Below are 16,713 nucleotides of genomic sequence, written 5' to 3' on the forward strand. Positions count from 1 at the left end.
TTTTCTCATTGACCAACACCCCCAATTCCTTCTCCGCAGGACTACCATGAATTTCCTTTTTGCCCAACCTGTAGCTGTGCCTGGGATTGCTCCGACCCAGGTGTAGGATCTTGCACTTGTCATGGTTAAACTTCATGAGGTTGGCATCAGCCCAACTCACAAGTGTGTCAAGGTCCCTCTGAATGGCATTCCTTCCCTCTAGCGTATCAACAGAACCACACAGCTTGGTGTCATCGGCAAACTTGCTGAGGGCACACTCAATTCCATTATTTATGTCACTGACAAAGATATTAAACAAGACTGGTCCCAACACCGATCCCTGAGGGACACCACTCGTTACTGATCTCCAGCCGGACATTGAACCGTTGACCACAACTCTTTGAGTGCGACCATCCAGCCAGTTCTTTATCCACCCAGTGGTCCACCTATCAAATTGATGACACTCCAATTTAGAGACAAGGATGTCGTGTGGGACAGTGTCAAACGCTTTGCACAAGTCCAGGTAGGTGACATCAACTGCTCCACCCCTGTCCAAACCATATGTGACAAAAAAATTTTTCACAATGAGGGTGTTAAAAATACTGACACAGGTTGCCCAGAGAGGTTGTGGATGCACCATCCCTGGAGACATTCAAGGCCAGGTTGGATGTGGTTCTGGGCAACCTGAACTAGTGGAAGGTGTCCCTGCTCACTGCACACGGCTGGACTAAATGACCTTTGAAGGTCCCTTCCAACCCAAACTATTCTATGATTCTATGAAACCATAGTATGAATGCCAGGTATACAGCTACGGCTCTCCAGCTCAAAATACCAAACTAACCTGAATTAAATTCCTTGAAACAAGTATAGTGAGGACCTCAGATGCTCAGCTCTGCCTTGCTCTGCAGAGGTGCACTGTTTAATAACATAGACATGGTCTCAGAGCACCTGGCCTGACTGGGGAGAAAGGTACCTCACAAAATTACCTTTTTCTCCACCCAACTGGTGTCCCCCATCACACAACAGAATAGTTAAAAAATTTACTATGAACCACTGCTTACTAATATTGAAAAATATTTTTAACCAAAATAACATGCCTGCTACTGATTTGGGTGATGAAATTTCATCTTCAAAGTTCTCAGTCAGGGTAGTTCACAGACAGTGCTAGAGTGTCTGGACAGTGGTCAACAGGTCTGAAGGATGAGTAACCTTCTACAAGATTAAAAAGAGCAGATTAGCTTGTCTGACCACATCCAAGGACATTGAAAACTGTGCAGCTAATGGTCCTTTTTGAAGACTTAGACTATTTTTCATTGTACTACTTGTACTCTAATAAAGCATCTAGTCAGGTACCATGTGTGCAAGCCAAATATACATATGTATAAAATGTTTAAGATTGAATACTGGTATAGATAATGTACATACAAAATTAAAACAGTTCTTCCAGTCCTCTCACAGGCATAATCACAAGAACATTGCTTAGAATCAAAAACAGCAAATATTTTTTTCTACCTGAAAAAGGATACCTGGGACTCAGGTTTATACATAACATGTCTTTCACAGAAAGGGTCTGTTTGTGACAAACTAGGAAAGCAGACTGATGAAACAATGTGTTCTGGGTTCAGCAGTAGCAGTCAGTTTTCTCCTTCTTAGTAGCTGGTGCAGTGCTGTTTTCGACTTTCAGCCTGGGAACAGCACTGATAATACAGATGTTTTTAGTTGCTGCTCTGTAATGTTCGCTCTGACCAAGGACTTTATGAACCCCATGTTCTGCCAGGGAGGAGGGGAAGCTGGGAGGAATCAGAGACAGGACACCTGACCCAAACTGATCAAATTGATTTTCCATACCACAGCACGTCATGCCCAGGATGTAAACTGAGTTGTTATCTGGAAGGGCTACTTCACTGCTGGGTTGGGCTGGGTATCGATGGGTGGTGAGGTATTGTATTCTCTTCTCTTGTTATTTCCCTTATCATTATTATTATTGGTTGCAGCAGTAGTGGTTTGTGTTATACCTTAGTTACTGTACTTCTTATCTCAACCTGTGGGAGCTACATTCTTTTTATTCTCCTCCCCATCCCTCTGGGAGCAGGGGGAGGAAGGGGGCCAGGTGGGGAGGAATGAGCTAAACAGCTGCGTGTTTCTGGATTGCTGGCTGAGCTTAAATCATGACACAATGGCACTATCAACTTTCCCATTTTAATAGCATGTGTCCAAAGTGGTTGGGCCTGTACTGGAAATGACAGAGTAACTTACTGCTATCTTTCAGGAGCAAGGACTGTGTACAGATGATGTTCTTACATGTGTGACATCTAAGTTACATCATAAGTAATATTGGTTACTAGTTTTCTGAGGCTACAACTGAAAAGGTTATATCCAGAGTTCACAAAAAGCAACAATTCATTCACTAGGATATGCCATTCTTGCAAAGGTTCTGAGCTGGAATAAGAATTCCTGGATTCATAAATTGCAAGCAAACACATCCACACATGTGCTCATGCATATGTGTATTAGAAGTATTCCAACTTGGCAGCAAGTGTATCAAATCTGAAATGGCAAGATACTCTAGTTAAATGACCGTGCAGTGGAATATGACTCATAACTCTGTAAAACAGTATAAATCTAAAACTGATACATTTTCTGATAGAATACAAGACTCAAATTCCTATTTCTGAATAAAACTGTAGAGAAACAAAGACCTCAATGGAGTATATCAGCAATTTCTTCTTCAAATTAGAATAAAAAAAAATTTTAAGTGAGATGTTTTGTAGGTGAATCTAAGCTTTGACAACAGGGTTGAGAAATTATATTCCACTGGATATATTATAAAGAGATCTAGAAATACTAAAAATTGGTGAGGCAATGAAGTGGATGGCAGCAAATGAAATGAAGAGATCAAATCAGTGAATGGGGGCAAATGTTAGGTCGCCTGATTTGACAGCTCTCAGACATACTGAGTAATATCTATGCACCTTAGCAGTTACTAGAATAAAATACTATTAAACTTAAAACTTTTGAATTTCTGTAGTGTCTGGAATACAAGCCAGAACTGGGTCTCTGTAAGACAACTGAGTGTGAATATTTTGATCAAATATACCTTAAGGTATGGTATGGTGCCACTTACCAGTCTATCAGTCACTGGCAGCAGAAAGACAGCAGGGTTTATGCCTGCCAGTTCTCCACTATGAGGAGAAACTTGATCTAAACATTCTGACCTGATGTATAGCACAAGAAAGTCTGCATTTCAGTCTTGCTGAACCATTTGGAAGAACATCACTAAGTATTCTCAGACATCAACTATTTCTTTGGAATTGACTACCCACTTTTTTTAAATTGGGAATCAGACAAAATCTGCAAAAAATGGTGAATTTATGGCCTATGGTATACCATAATACAGGGATTAAAATTCATTTAGCTTATTGGAAGATGTTTTAGTGCCACCTGGGACATGATCTATTGTCCTAAAACCAAAAGTGAATGCTGTCTGGCTCCATATATTATTTAATGACACATGATGCAGTTTGATTTAATGCTACATTAGAGTCAGCATGAGACTAGTGCAGTGCAGCTACCTGTAACGCACAGTTTTCATAGTTCTGCGGTAATGTCCAAAGCAGAGTAAGAAACAGCTTAGACTATGACAAATACTACTCATTTTTTTTGTGGCCAGTTGATGTGATGAGTAGCAAAGATTCAATAGTCAGCTTCACTCCTGTTTATCACGCTGTAGACTACTGTGATCCTTACATAGAATTGCTGTACTTACACAAACAAGCAATAGACATTTTATAAATAGTAAAAATAAGTCAATAATCCTTCTGCAATGTATCTATAAGATACTTCAAATGGGAATCAACAAAATGACAAAGAACAGCAAAAGAAGAGAAAAAATAAGAGTTGACCTTTTTACCTCTCATGCCTAAGCATATTGGTCACAACACACAAATTGCACAAAAAGCAATGATGTGTGCTTGCAAATATTTCCTCATGAGCCTTAGTGCCTTTTTGGAATTGTGGTACAACTCACCATGTGTCTCCACTGCACCTATGCTAATTTCTTTTTTTTTAACTCTTTAGGTCTCATCAAGAGTAGAAGACTACGTAGGAGTGATTTTATACTAATAGAACCATTACTCAAGCTAAATAGCAATACATTGTACCTCTGCAATATTCCCTTTCTGCTACTGAACTCAATTTGTTCTGAAAATTTTTCAAAATGTGGCTGTATATACATATGAGTAAATCTCCTTTCTATTAATATTTTTAGGTGAATTTTATTTTCAAATAGGTTAAGAAAAAAAACCCAAAATAATAATATATCTGTAAAGTTCCTAGGTATGCATGATGTCTGTTTCACAGTACTGTGATTTTTTTCAGTGAAACAAAGAGTTCTGTTTGACGGAGAAAATGGAAATTAGACTAATTTACACAGGTCTCTATATGCTTTTGGAAACTTTTCCATCTTTATTTTTAGCAGTGCAGTCACTAAAGCCAGTTAAAAAGCTGATTAGGTTTGCAGAGTAGTTAAAATGTTAACCATAAAAAAATAAGGGAAACTACTGTCATAGGGGTGCACATGAAGGACCTTTTATTAAGGTTTTTGTTAGGGTTTTATTAAAAAGCCACCTTTTGCTCTTTGAAGACTGTAAATACTATGATAAATACATGACCTGAAGGCATGCTATGGGAAAATCCAGAACAAATCTCAATTAAACTATATTTTCTTAAGTCAGATTTGAATATGAGACTACAATGTTACACATTAAAACATGAGAGTATAAAAAACTTTACTTCATGTTATATTTTGCTCTGCTTATGCAAGAAACCAAATATGTACAAGTGTATGCATAAATATATAAGTAAAGAGGAATTCTTCAGCATTTTTTTGTTAGAATGAAATCGAATATTAATGTTCTGTGAGTTTAATGGAAACAAGGCTGAGTACATTTCAATTAATTCTTACCCTTCTTTCTCAACTCTTCATCATTAATGCTGCTTTCTATAACTGTGTTTTGGTCTTCTGAAAGAGTGATGGTGCAGATGGTCAGCCCCCCAGTTCAATGTAATTTTAAAAAGCATACTCTGGGATATCTTTGTTTCATTTTCAAATATTTGTATTCATACTTTTGTACATTTCTTAAGAAACACAAGGTCTAGAAACCTACTCTAACGTGGTACTGAGAATCAATAACAACCAAGAGCTGGAGTTAACAGCACAACACTAGGAATAAATCTGGTCAGTCCACAACATGAGGGTATGGAAAATTTCTCCAGGATCTAAATTTTCAGTACAGCAAGAGGCATACCATCTCTGTCATCTCCCACAGCCATGGTGCAACCCCTTCCTCTTAAATAAATGAAAAGCATGATTGCTGTCTTTGTCTTTACGATTATCTTCAGACACAGGGCTGAACGGAAAGCTTTGCATCTCCTCACTTTTCATTCCCACAAAGTGATTCCAGTGCTAAATAAAGACTGTTGAAGATCCCTGAAACATTCATGTCTTCCTAAAGATATTTTTACTGAATACAGAAAACCTGCACCTTGACTGATAGTGTAAAGTGAGACATTGTAACCTCTACAGACAGTTCGATCCTTGTAGTGTTCCATTCTTTTCCATTTTGTTGTAGTAAAGACAAATGAGTTTTCTCTTAAAATGCCTGTCCCCTTCCTGACTAAAAATATTTGTAGGCAGCCACTGAATTATTGTTTAATGTTTACTGAGGTAATGGCCCAATCTGATATTTTGTTTTTAATTCCAGAAAGGTTGAAACAAAAAAACTCTAATATTTTTCAATGATCTATTTTAATCTTGATGATTTGATCAGTGTACACTCATACTCAGAAACACACAGAGCCAGTTGTAAATCAATAAGGACAAAATAATTACTTTTTCAAAGTTTAGGTGAATCATTGCTCTCTGTAAGCCGGAAAAAATCAGAAAGCAAATGATCAAGCAAACTAAAAAAAAACCCATCTTTTTACATATTTTTGAATCACTAATTCTTCTAGGAAAAGAAGCAACAGCTATCACAAATAAACAGTCTTTTTAAACAGTTTTTTAAAAAGCAGATTTCTTTACATGAACTCTTTCAGCCATTACAACACTAAACTATAATAATCAATAATGTACAAGAACAGAAGGGGTAGGAAGGCTTATGTCCTTGCGTAATTCTTATCTTTGAAGGAGAGGAAATCCCTTTCAGGACTTTCAGTGCTAAAAAGTCTGTTGATTTTCACATAGAAAGGAAAATAGAGAAATATTTTTTTTGCATTTTCTAATATGTTCATAGGGAAAAATAAGTGCTTGAGACTGCATCCTGACTGTAGGTAGTAAAGTTTAAAGCTATGAGTAGATAATTCAAAACAGAGAGCAGGGCTATTGGTTTTGTTGTTGGGAATTACAAATATCATATGAGAAAAAGATTCAAGTACCTTCTAGCTAAGAAAAACAGGAATGCCTAATAAAATATATCTCAAGCCTGAGAAAACTTTGTCTTTTAATATCTTTGGAGAGGAAGGTTTTCAGATTAAGGCTGTAACTCAAGCTATTGGATTTCTTTCAGTGTATCACTGGCTATTGACAAGATACACAAACTGGGCTCATGATCAAAAGACAAAAAGGATCTTATCTGCAGTGCCCAGAAAAAATACGGGAAAATCAGGATAAATAGTATTTTCAAGTTCAGTCTTGAACTAAGTCCTGAACTAGAGATGGGAATAGATTCTGAAAAAGTACAGAGAAAACCCAGTGGAAGGAAAACTGACAACTGGAGTGGGCCAAGAATCAAAGTCTTCAATATTAAGTTATAAACAATTAAATGTAGCAGATCCCATATCCTTATTATACAGGGGTTCTTTTTATTTATTTTTTTACTTTTATTTTTATTTATTTACCACTATTATTTTGAGCAGACTTGACCATGAAGGCAGAAATCCATGGGTTCGATATTCCCCTCTTTAATCTTTAGCACACATAGTTGTCCGCTTTGAGAGTGGTAATATGAATTACCAGCCAGGATTTCATTGCTGCCTCTGTTTTGTGCAGAGGAGGCCATGTCAAATGAACTGGGGTGAGTCAAGATACCATTTGCAATTCTCTAGGTCTAGACTGTGGGTTTGGGGTAGAAAGTGTGTGTGTGTCATTCCCCATTCTCCACCTAGCATTTCTCCTTAAACCACTGGAGGTTTATTTCAAATTTCCACCCTCATCTCTTGAATAAACTTACTTAAAAGCAAAACATTTTGGTGATTTTTGTTATCCAACCCTTTATATTTGAATTAGGTAAACAAAGGGATCATGATAAATCATCACCTTGTTTCAGGTCTGCTGCTGCCCAAATGCTTTTCCTATTATACTAACCTACCTTCAAGTGGTTTTAGTCAAGGGTCCTATATCACTTGTAGGTACCCTTGTTTGCAAAAGAATTCATTTTTTTTCCTGCAAGTGAAAATGCATATGCAACTTTTATATGAGACTGCCCACACCTTTGTTCCATCCCTTGTTACAATGCTAACATTCTGGGTGCAGAAAACATGTTTATTTTTCTGTTTTCAGGAAGAGAGAGCATACCATAGTTTTGTTTTTAAAATACACAGATAACCATTTCAAATTGCAAATTACTTTGACTCTAGCAAGATACGGCATATACATTTTATACACTACTTTTCACTTGATAATTCAGTTTGACAGATGTGATGAGACTGAGATAAGCCATATAACCATCTGCAGTAACATTTATTGCTTCCTAAACTACAGCACACACACAACTCATTCCACCTGAAAAACTTAAAAAAAGCATCTATTTTCCACTTAAAATAGTAAAAACAAAATAATCCCTTCCCAGATATGGATAACTACCCAGCCATGACTTGCTGCTATATTAATCAAGGCCAAAGAGTAAAGGATTAGAGAAATAAACTATCATTTAGCCCAGTGAGGAACTGAGTAACACCCTCTTTTCTTTTTTTTTTTTCTTTTTCCTTTGGCATATGTTGTAAAAGGCAGAAGACAGCACATCGTTGTTTAAATGAGAGTGCATGCATGGCTTTCATACTTCAGTATGAGACATAACTGTGCATTGCAAGTCCCAGTGCAGTAAGTCTTTGACTGAATGGGACAGTACACATCCAATAAATCAGATAGTTCAGGAAGTGCAGAACTAATGATGCATGCACTTGGAGACAGCACAGTATGTTTGACAAACCCAGAAGTGGGGTGCTGGTGTGAAGATTTGTTTGCAGAGATCTTGGAAAGGCACACCCATAACAAAGGCTGCATGCCATCAACTATCCAGAAATCTTGGAGCAATAAGTGAATAAAACACTCACATGCCACATGGAAGATATTATTTAGTGTAAGAAAACACTGTTGGGAAAATCAAGGAACATCATCGACTTATGTGTGTAGTGTAGAAACTGGATGTTGCTGCTGTATCTAGTCACAGAAATGGTCTCTGCCAATAGTGCTGGAGGTACTGGCAGTAGCTAAGGAAATGACACTGGGAGCCCTGACCTTAGGAAAAAACTATCTACACAAAAAGTAACAGTCTGCTATAGCCACAGAAGACTAAAGGTAACTTTGCAAGGGACAGCAAAAAGCCAATATCTCACAGGGGAGATGAAACTCAAAGCTACTGATGCAGCTATTATATTAGCTTTGTGTCTGGGTATGATGCCTGAGCAAGCAGGCCTGCTTTGAGAACACCAGTGGAAGTTACATAGTTTTTGATTTAACTTCATAGACACTTTAAGCTTCATAATACAGTACAGAATCCTGTTCTTTTTTGTGTGAGGACAAGTAATAAGAATGTATTGATTTGCCTTTTACTCCACTCTCACTCACAGTTTGTAAGCTAAATAAGGAGTTCATGACTTGACCTATCATCAAGACCTCAGTAGTTCAAACAGGAATTTAATTTTCTCTGCATAAAATTCAGGGATAACAGTATGAGAATTACTATGATACACTATTCACTAAAAAGCCCAATCATATCAACAGCTATAGATGGGGTGAGGGAGGAGGCCATTGTAAACATGAATGGAAATTGAACCATAGCCACAGGTCCTTAACAAAATCTGTACTTTCATTTGTGGAATCTGTGCGTATTAACTAACTACAAACTTTATTAAACATTTTCCATGATATTTTCTTCAGGTTTGAAAAAAATTGTCACACTTTTCTTCAACACAGTAATATATATTGGGGAATTGAAGGGATCCACAAGAGTGCAGAGAAGAAAGCAATTCTTTTCCTGCACTTTTGTAAATTTATAGATAATGTTGTATTTTCACAGTTACCTGTGCATTTCTTGATGTTGCTATTTCTTTTTCCATGTGATCCTAACTTGCATCCAAAGTTCTCCTCCCAAAATTCTGCAAACCAGACATTTCTTCGATTGTTAGCAAGTGTTCGGCTCCGAAAATATCTATCGAATCCTACATTTAAGAGAAGTGAAAGAAGCATTAAAATATAATACAACATTAAAATAGAATACAGCATTAAAAGAGTTATATAAAGACAATAACAAATGTTGCATAAATATCAACACAGGAAAAAACTTTAGGTACATACTACTATAATAAGATATTTTTATAAGCATAGTAGTATCTAAGGGTTAGAAAAATAGTGCATTTTTTATTATCCCATATTTGCTGTAGAACAAGATTTTTTTTCAAGTACCTACAGCACTTAAAGGGTCTCTAAAGCTCCAGGAGAATTTTATCACAAAAAAAAAATGCAGATAGTTGGGGAGATATCTTAATTTTTAATATACAGATGACAGAAATAAAGAATTGGATGCCTACAAGAAATTAGACAGACTATAATCACTACTTAGTTAAAGACTGTGATCCAAATAAATTTAATTTGAAAGTCACCTAAAATCACTGTGAAACTCTCCATTGAACCAGAAAGCTTCCAGAAAATCTAAAATTATGTTTCTATTTATATATGTAATGACCCCAGTTGAGAAAATAAAGATTCCTGTTTAAACCTGATCAGATTTTGCACCAGCCTTACCCCTACAACCCAGCAGCCATAATGAAATAATGACTAACACATACCATCTGGATTAAGCTCTTTATAAACATGTCCATGTGGCTAAATTCTCCAACTAGCATCAATAGTGTCCAGTTTTTCTAATCATTTACCAGTTTAGGGCACTTACCTAGACAGTCAGAGATGTTACTGCATTCAGTACCCTCCTGGGAATAAGGTGATTCAAACCAACAACCTCCACTTTATCCACTAAATCAGAAACTTTGTTAATATGGTGGCCTCTTAAAGTAAATTTAGGAGAAGAAAGCAGAGTCTAGATTGATCTCCTCCCAAAAGAATGAGCTGACTTATATCATCCACCAAATATTCTCCGTTTTTCTCCTGAAGAACCACTAGACTGTGGATAAGAAGCTCTTCACCACACATGCTCTCATTATTGGACAATGGTAAGATTACCTAATTGCAGATTCATCATCTCCTCATCTCAACAGTGATATTAAATGAATATTGGCTCAGGCCAACTCAAGTTACTTACTTAGAAAGTTTCCCCTGATTTCCCCGTAATCAAGGACTACATGATTTTACTTATTTTTTTCTTTTTTTAAGAGAGCAAGGGTGCTTGAACACTCAGAAAATGAGGGGTTTTTTTTTGCCATGTGCATTCCTACCATCTATTGAGGTTCTTTTGGGCAGAATGGTTACTGCTCCTTCCGCAATCTCTTCCTGCTGCTGAACTGGTGAAATTTTTGACCCCCAACTATCTGAGCCAATCCAGAGGAAATGTCCAGACTGATTAGCTTTTTTGGCTGCTTCCAGTATACGCCTGCAAAGACACAACAAATGTTTAATTAAACAAACTGCATTTACAAAAAATTTGAGAATCTGCACCATTAACAGTGGCTATCTATAATTAATCTTATACTAACCAATTAGTCAACAGTTTTCACAGTCTAAAGCATATTCAAAACCAGCTGTAGTTAACTGAAGATACAGTACTGTCCAAATTAATTTGTTTAACCTTTAGTCATATTTTTCTAGCATTCTTATTGGTTTCTTCCTTTTCAGTCACCAAATAGTAATCTATTGGAGCTGCACTCTTGGGAACTAGGAACAGGTTAAATCTCCACAGAATGAAGGATCAGAACACTATAATTTTGACTCAGCACCAGATTTACAAGAATTTTAACATAGAATTGAATCTGAAACTCCTGCTTTACTCTATTCTGCACCATCCAATTGAGCATCTCTGTGAAGAGATACATCTTCAACACATAAAATAAGGAAACAGGCACCTAATATCATCTTCATTAGCAAACATGATGATCGCTCGGGCATTTGGAGTTTCCAACAAGCGCTTGATGATCTTTTCAAATTCTCCTGGTCTTGGTTCCCGAGGGATTTTGAGTGACTGAGCAATGCAAACACCTCCTGAGAAAAATCAAAAGGAGGAAAAAAAAATTAACTTGCTAAATAGCCACACTTTAGATAATCCATAACCGGGCAGGTAAAGAAAATAAGGTGTTAATCTGAAATACAGCAGCACAACCAAAAGTTATATTATCTATGGGTTTTTTTTTTAAATGACACTGTACAAACTGACACAGTTAATGCTGCATTAAAGAGTACAACTCAGCTGCTACTTTACTTATATAAAATCCTAAACATTTTGAGACAGATCATAAAGCACCGAACTCTGGCTCAGCTGCACTGAGTTTCACAAACCTACCTCAGCTTATAAGAGCTAAGAACCTAACCTTGCCACATGATTGCATTTAGCCATGGAGACACAATTTGAAGGTTAGCTTACATTCATAATGTGGCTCTTCAGTATTGGGAACTATCACACACCTCTGTTTTTTCAACAGAGAGTAAAAGGTTAGCAATAAGTGCTGTGGTTACAGAATCAAATAGAGAATGTAAAATGTTCTCTTATACATACAACTTCTAATTGTTATTATGACATCCCTAATTAAGTTGTCTTAATTATTTAAGAGGTTTACGGTTCTCATTGAATATTCTAAATTACTGATCAGCAAATGAACACAAACTCAGAAATTATGTCTCTTCCTGACACAAGGAAGAAAGTGCTAAATGGAATCTCTACGTTTTACCTGTCTTTGAAAATGGGACAAATTTCTATTTGGTGATTTCTAATGGCTTTTATGTACTGGTGCAGGGGAATCTCTCTCCACTTCCTGTTTACCACAGTTATCTATATTCAGGCATATAAAGAAAGAAATTCCTTGAGCCTGTTTCATGAAGCACTGAGTTCAGATTGGCACCAACTTCCTATACCATACATCATCTCTTTATGATTGTTTCTAATTTGCTTATTTTAATTCTTTTTTCTTTAAGAACTGTTGCCTGATTTGTATTGGTACATCTAACTTCCACCAAAATTTGCTCTTGTTTGTTGTTATTCCGAAAAGTAAGACCCTCTTATGGAGAATCTAATCATTCATAAAAATGAGAAAAACGAAGAAAATGAGAACATGTTTGCTTTTAACAAAAAGCAACATTACTAGACAGAGTAAAGCAAATAATACTTCTGCATCTGTGCATCTAATACTTCTATACTGAAGATTACCTTCAGTGTAAGTAAGATAAAGAATGTATTTTAAAAGAGCTGCTATATCTTTAATGAATGCTGGTATTTATTTTCTGATATACAAGATTATTTGGTGCATATACATGTTTATGCATTAAAGGTAATTAGACAAGTAAACACTGTTAGATGGCTGTGTTGTATATAGATGGCTTTCCAAATTTCTCAACAGTTTTGTTCTCCCTATTAAAATGTCAACCTTCTGTTTTTCCAAAATACTTCACAAATTAGGTTGATACACTTAATGTCTTCTTTGCTTCAGTCTTTAATAGTAAGATCAGATTTCTCTGGGTTCCCAAACCCCTGAGGTGGAAGACAGGGACAAGGATTAGAATGAAGTCTCATAATCCAAGGGGCTCAGAGACCTGCTACACCACTTGGACACACATAGATCTATGGGTCTGGATGGGATCCACCCAAAGGGACTGAGGGAGATGATGGAAGTGCTCACCAAGCCACTTTACATCATTTACCAGCTGTCCTGGTTAACTGGGCAGGTCCCAGTTGACTAGAGGTTAGTGAATATGATGCCCATCTACAGGAAGGGCTGGAAGGAGCATCTAGAAAACCACAGGCCTGCCAGCCTGACTTCAGTGTCTGGGAAGCTTATGGAGAAGATTTTTTTGAATGCTATCATGTGGCACATACAGAACAAGCTAGTGATGTGGCCCAGTCAGCATGAGTTTATGAAAGGCAAGTCCTGTTTGACTAACCTGATATCTTTCTATGACAAGGGAACTCTTATTGAATGAGAAAAAGGCTGTGAATGTTGTCTACACAGACTTTAGTAAAGCCATTTCCCATGGCATTCTCCTGGAGAAATTGCATGCTCATAGCTTGGACAGGTGTATGCTTCGCTGGATAAAATACTGGCTGGATGCTGAGGCCCAGCGAGTGGCAGTGAATGGCATTCATATCTTTATCAATGATCTGGGTGAGGAGTTGAGTGCATTCGTAGGAAATTTTCAGATGACATCAAGTTGGGCAGGAGTGTTGATCTGCTGGAAGGGAAGAAGGCTCTGCAGAGGGATCTGGACAGGCTCGATCAACAGGCCAAGGCCAAACAAAATAAAGGTTTTTATGAAGCCTTTTTTTGTTTATTTTACTCAAAGAATAAGTAAGAATTGTTCAAAGCTGCCCTATGCTCCTCAGTGTCCAAGAGGCATTTGGACAATGCCTTTAATGACATGCTTTAACCAGGTCAGCCCTGAACTAGTCAGGCAGTGGGACTAGATGATCACTGTAGGTTCCTTCCAACTGAAATAGTTCTGTTCTATTCTATTCTATGTAATATTTAGAAAATTCTGGGGATTAATTATCAGATTTTGTTCTGCTTTCACAGAATTTCATTGACCTCAATAGCTGTTTGCACAGGCAGATCCTAAGTTGGAATCAAGTTTATACATGGCATAAGTGAAGCATGGAATTATCAACTGCCAGTATAAAAATAACTACTTTCAAATTCAATCAGCCAGCTTTAGTCACAGGCAAACATATCCCTTTTCAGCTATACACCAATTTCTTGGGATGTTACATTATTATTTTATAAGATTGAAAGATGCATACGACAGTATAGATTTATCCTGAATTCTTGTCTGCTTTACATGAAAGAAATTATATTTGCAACTCAGTAAACCTTCTATTTCTAGCAAAAATTGTTTGTACATTTTTCTTTATAATCTATAAATAGTATAAAGATATAAATAAATTACTCTTATTTTAAAATTGAATATAATGCCTTTTTCTGGCAACACATTTGATCACATTTTTATGAACAAGCTGGCTCCCCATCATGCACAGCTAATTTGCCAACAATAACAGATGAGACTGTATAGAAGGTGACCCTCATATCCACCGGGTATCTTTGACAATATAGTAATAAAAAGATGGACACTGTACTATGAAAATCTTTAGCCAATTTTCTGAATTGCTATTAAGCTATTGTGATAGATACTCAGAAAGTCCTTTACTGCAACCTCTTTCTCAAGTAACAGTGATGAAATGAATGATAAATATTTAGCAGATATCCTGTATATTTAACAATCAGCAATTCACTGTTCAAAAAATAAAAAATGAAAGCTAATTCAAAGCTCTCAACTGTCCCCAGAGTAATTCAGGCACAGAAAATAACACAGATCCTAAAAAAAAAAAATACATAAAGGAATAATTTGTTACCTCATTAATTTTGAGAGTGCATTTTTTAACCATTCTTATTCATGCGATGGCCCTTAGGAAAAAAAAAAAATCTTTCCATATAAAACTCACATGCAAATATTACAAAATGCACATATATAATACACTATGTAGAGCCATCTAGAATCTGTGTGGAATGGATATCAACCAGTGAAAAACTGCACCATCTAAAAAGCTGTTTTCATTCAAAATGGTGTAGAAGAAACACCATTCCATCATTGCAGCAGCAAGTTCAATCATGACTGTACTGTGCATCTTAGCATCTCTGCATTGAAGAATGTGTTAAGTACTACCAGGAACAAAATAAAATGCACTTCAGCCTTGTTGTTATATTTATAATGAATTGTGCAAGCTATCTGCGACACACTAAACACTTTGTGTATACCCTTGTCTATATATTGCATATACAGCTGTTGCTCAAACAAATAACAGAGTATCAATTTTCAGCTAATGATGAAATGCTAGATCCACAGAGGTACTTTTACAACATTATGGTGTCTAACCTCTCAGCACCCTGCTGCCTTTGAAATCTACAGCCTGGGCTAAGTGCCCAGATACAGGGAGAGATGAGTGTCTAGGAAAAGGATTCATGAGCCAGCAACTGAATAAGGAATAATTATTCTTCCAAAACAGCTATCAGAGGTGCTAAAAAAGAATAGGTTTTAAGTCCAATAGTTAGGATAATCTTACGAAGTGCTCAAAAAGAGATTTCCCCAAAATCAAGAAGAAATAGGGTTTGAGCACAAATGCCTTATACACTGTACCAGTGGATTTACCATTTACTGCTGAGGTACCAAAGGGCAGATGGTTCAGACACCTAATGCCCCTGGAGGATATATGGCTACGAATCATAAGAACAAATTGTGTCTACATATTTCGCTCTGTCAGCATTTCTTTCTGACTTGGCATGATGACTGTTTGTCTCTGTTGATGGTTTCTAAAATGTTTGTTATCCTTCATTGCCGGGGGATGTACACAAAAAAAAATTTATTGGTCTAAATTTCCCTTGGCTAAAATTATTACTAATTTAACATTTGCATGAGGAAATGAGAGCTAACTATCCTCTTACTGAGAAGGAAATGTTGTGTTCAAACCTGGTCAATTAAAAGGATTTATGAACAGTCTTCAGAAACGATGTTAGTGAGACCAAGAATGGAGTCAGACAGACAGACTCATTTCAGCTAGTTAAACTAGGAATAAATATCCGTACTTGTACCCACTCCTATTGTACCCATTCTGTAATTCATATATGACATGGAAGATGAAATAAAGGGTTTGTATCTGTCACACTTTTTAAATACATTAAGATGGAACTGATGGAAAGTAGGTCTTCAAGTACTCTGGGGAAAAGGAAAAAACATCTTAACACCACATCGTGCTACATCTCTTTTGTCTGCTCTCAGCCCTGTAAAACTGAGGCTGTACTTAGTCATCCCAGAGCTATATCTGTGGAATAAAACAGTTAATATGAGCTGCACTGTGTACAGTGCATCATTACAGGCATGTACAGTAATGATAAGTAACCATTTATCTTGTGTCTAACAGTTATCACATGTGATATCCAGCACCTGGGGCCAGGAGACAATGAAATGAAGGAGAGAAGAGGTGGCAGCTGGAAATCAGGCTCACAGAAGGAGCTGCCCCACTCATGATCAGAGGATCAATCCAGCCACTCTGCAACATGGTTAGCAGCTGGGAATTCATGTGCTTTTAAAAGAGGGACATAACCAGACCTGATCTGCAATAATACGGGTTTGAGTTGTTCTTTCCATTGTGATAAAAATCACATCTTAAAGTGTTCCATGCTAAGGCTTGGCTTGCTTACAGTTGCTCTGTATAACACAGCTCATGGGCAAAGGGTGGTCACCAAACAAAAAACTGGTAGATTTTGAAGATATTGTCAGTATGCTGGATCAGGGAGCTTTTTTCCTTTCTT

General features: G+C 36.9%; 1 protein-coding gene across 2 annotated transcripts in view; it reads right to left on the bottom strand.

The window, feature by feature from the left end:
* GRM8 (glutamate metabotropic receptor 8) overlaps nucleotides 1-16,713 on the bottom strand; it is a 349,602-nt gene that overhangs the window by 179,374 nt on the left and 153,515 nt on the right. For both annotated transcript variants that reach the window (XM_031046301.2, XM_005146095.4), the window contains exons 3-5: nucleotides 11,272-11,407; nucleotides 10,648-10,802; nucleotides 9,280-9,417 (exon numbers count right to left, since the gene is read on the bottom strand). In XM_031046301.2, the coding sequence (XP_030902161.2) occupies nucleotides 9,280-9,417; nucleotides 10,648-10,802; nucleotides 11,272-11,407 (429 nt within the window). The remainder of the gene's footprint in view (nucleotides 1-9,279; nucleotides 9,418-10,647; nucleotides 10,803-11,271; nucleotides 11,408-16,713) is intronic.

The sequence above is a fragment of the Melopsittacus undulatus genome, chromosome 5, assembly GCF_012275295.1.
Source record: "Melopsittacus undulatus isolate bMelUnd1 chromosome 5, bMelUnd1.mat.Z, whole genome shotgun sequence".
In the NCBI taxonomy this organism is placed as follows: Eukaryota; Metazoa; Chordata; class Aves; order Psittaciformes; family Psittaculidae; genus Melopsittacus; species Melopsittacus undulatus.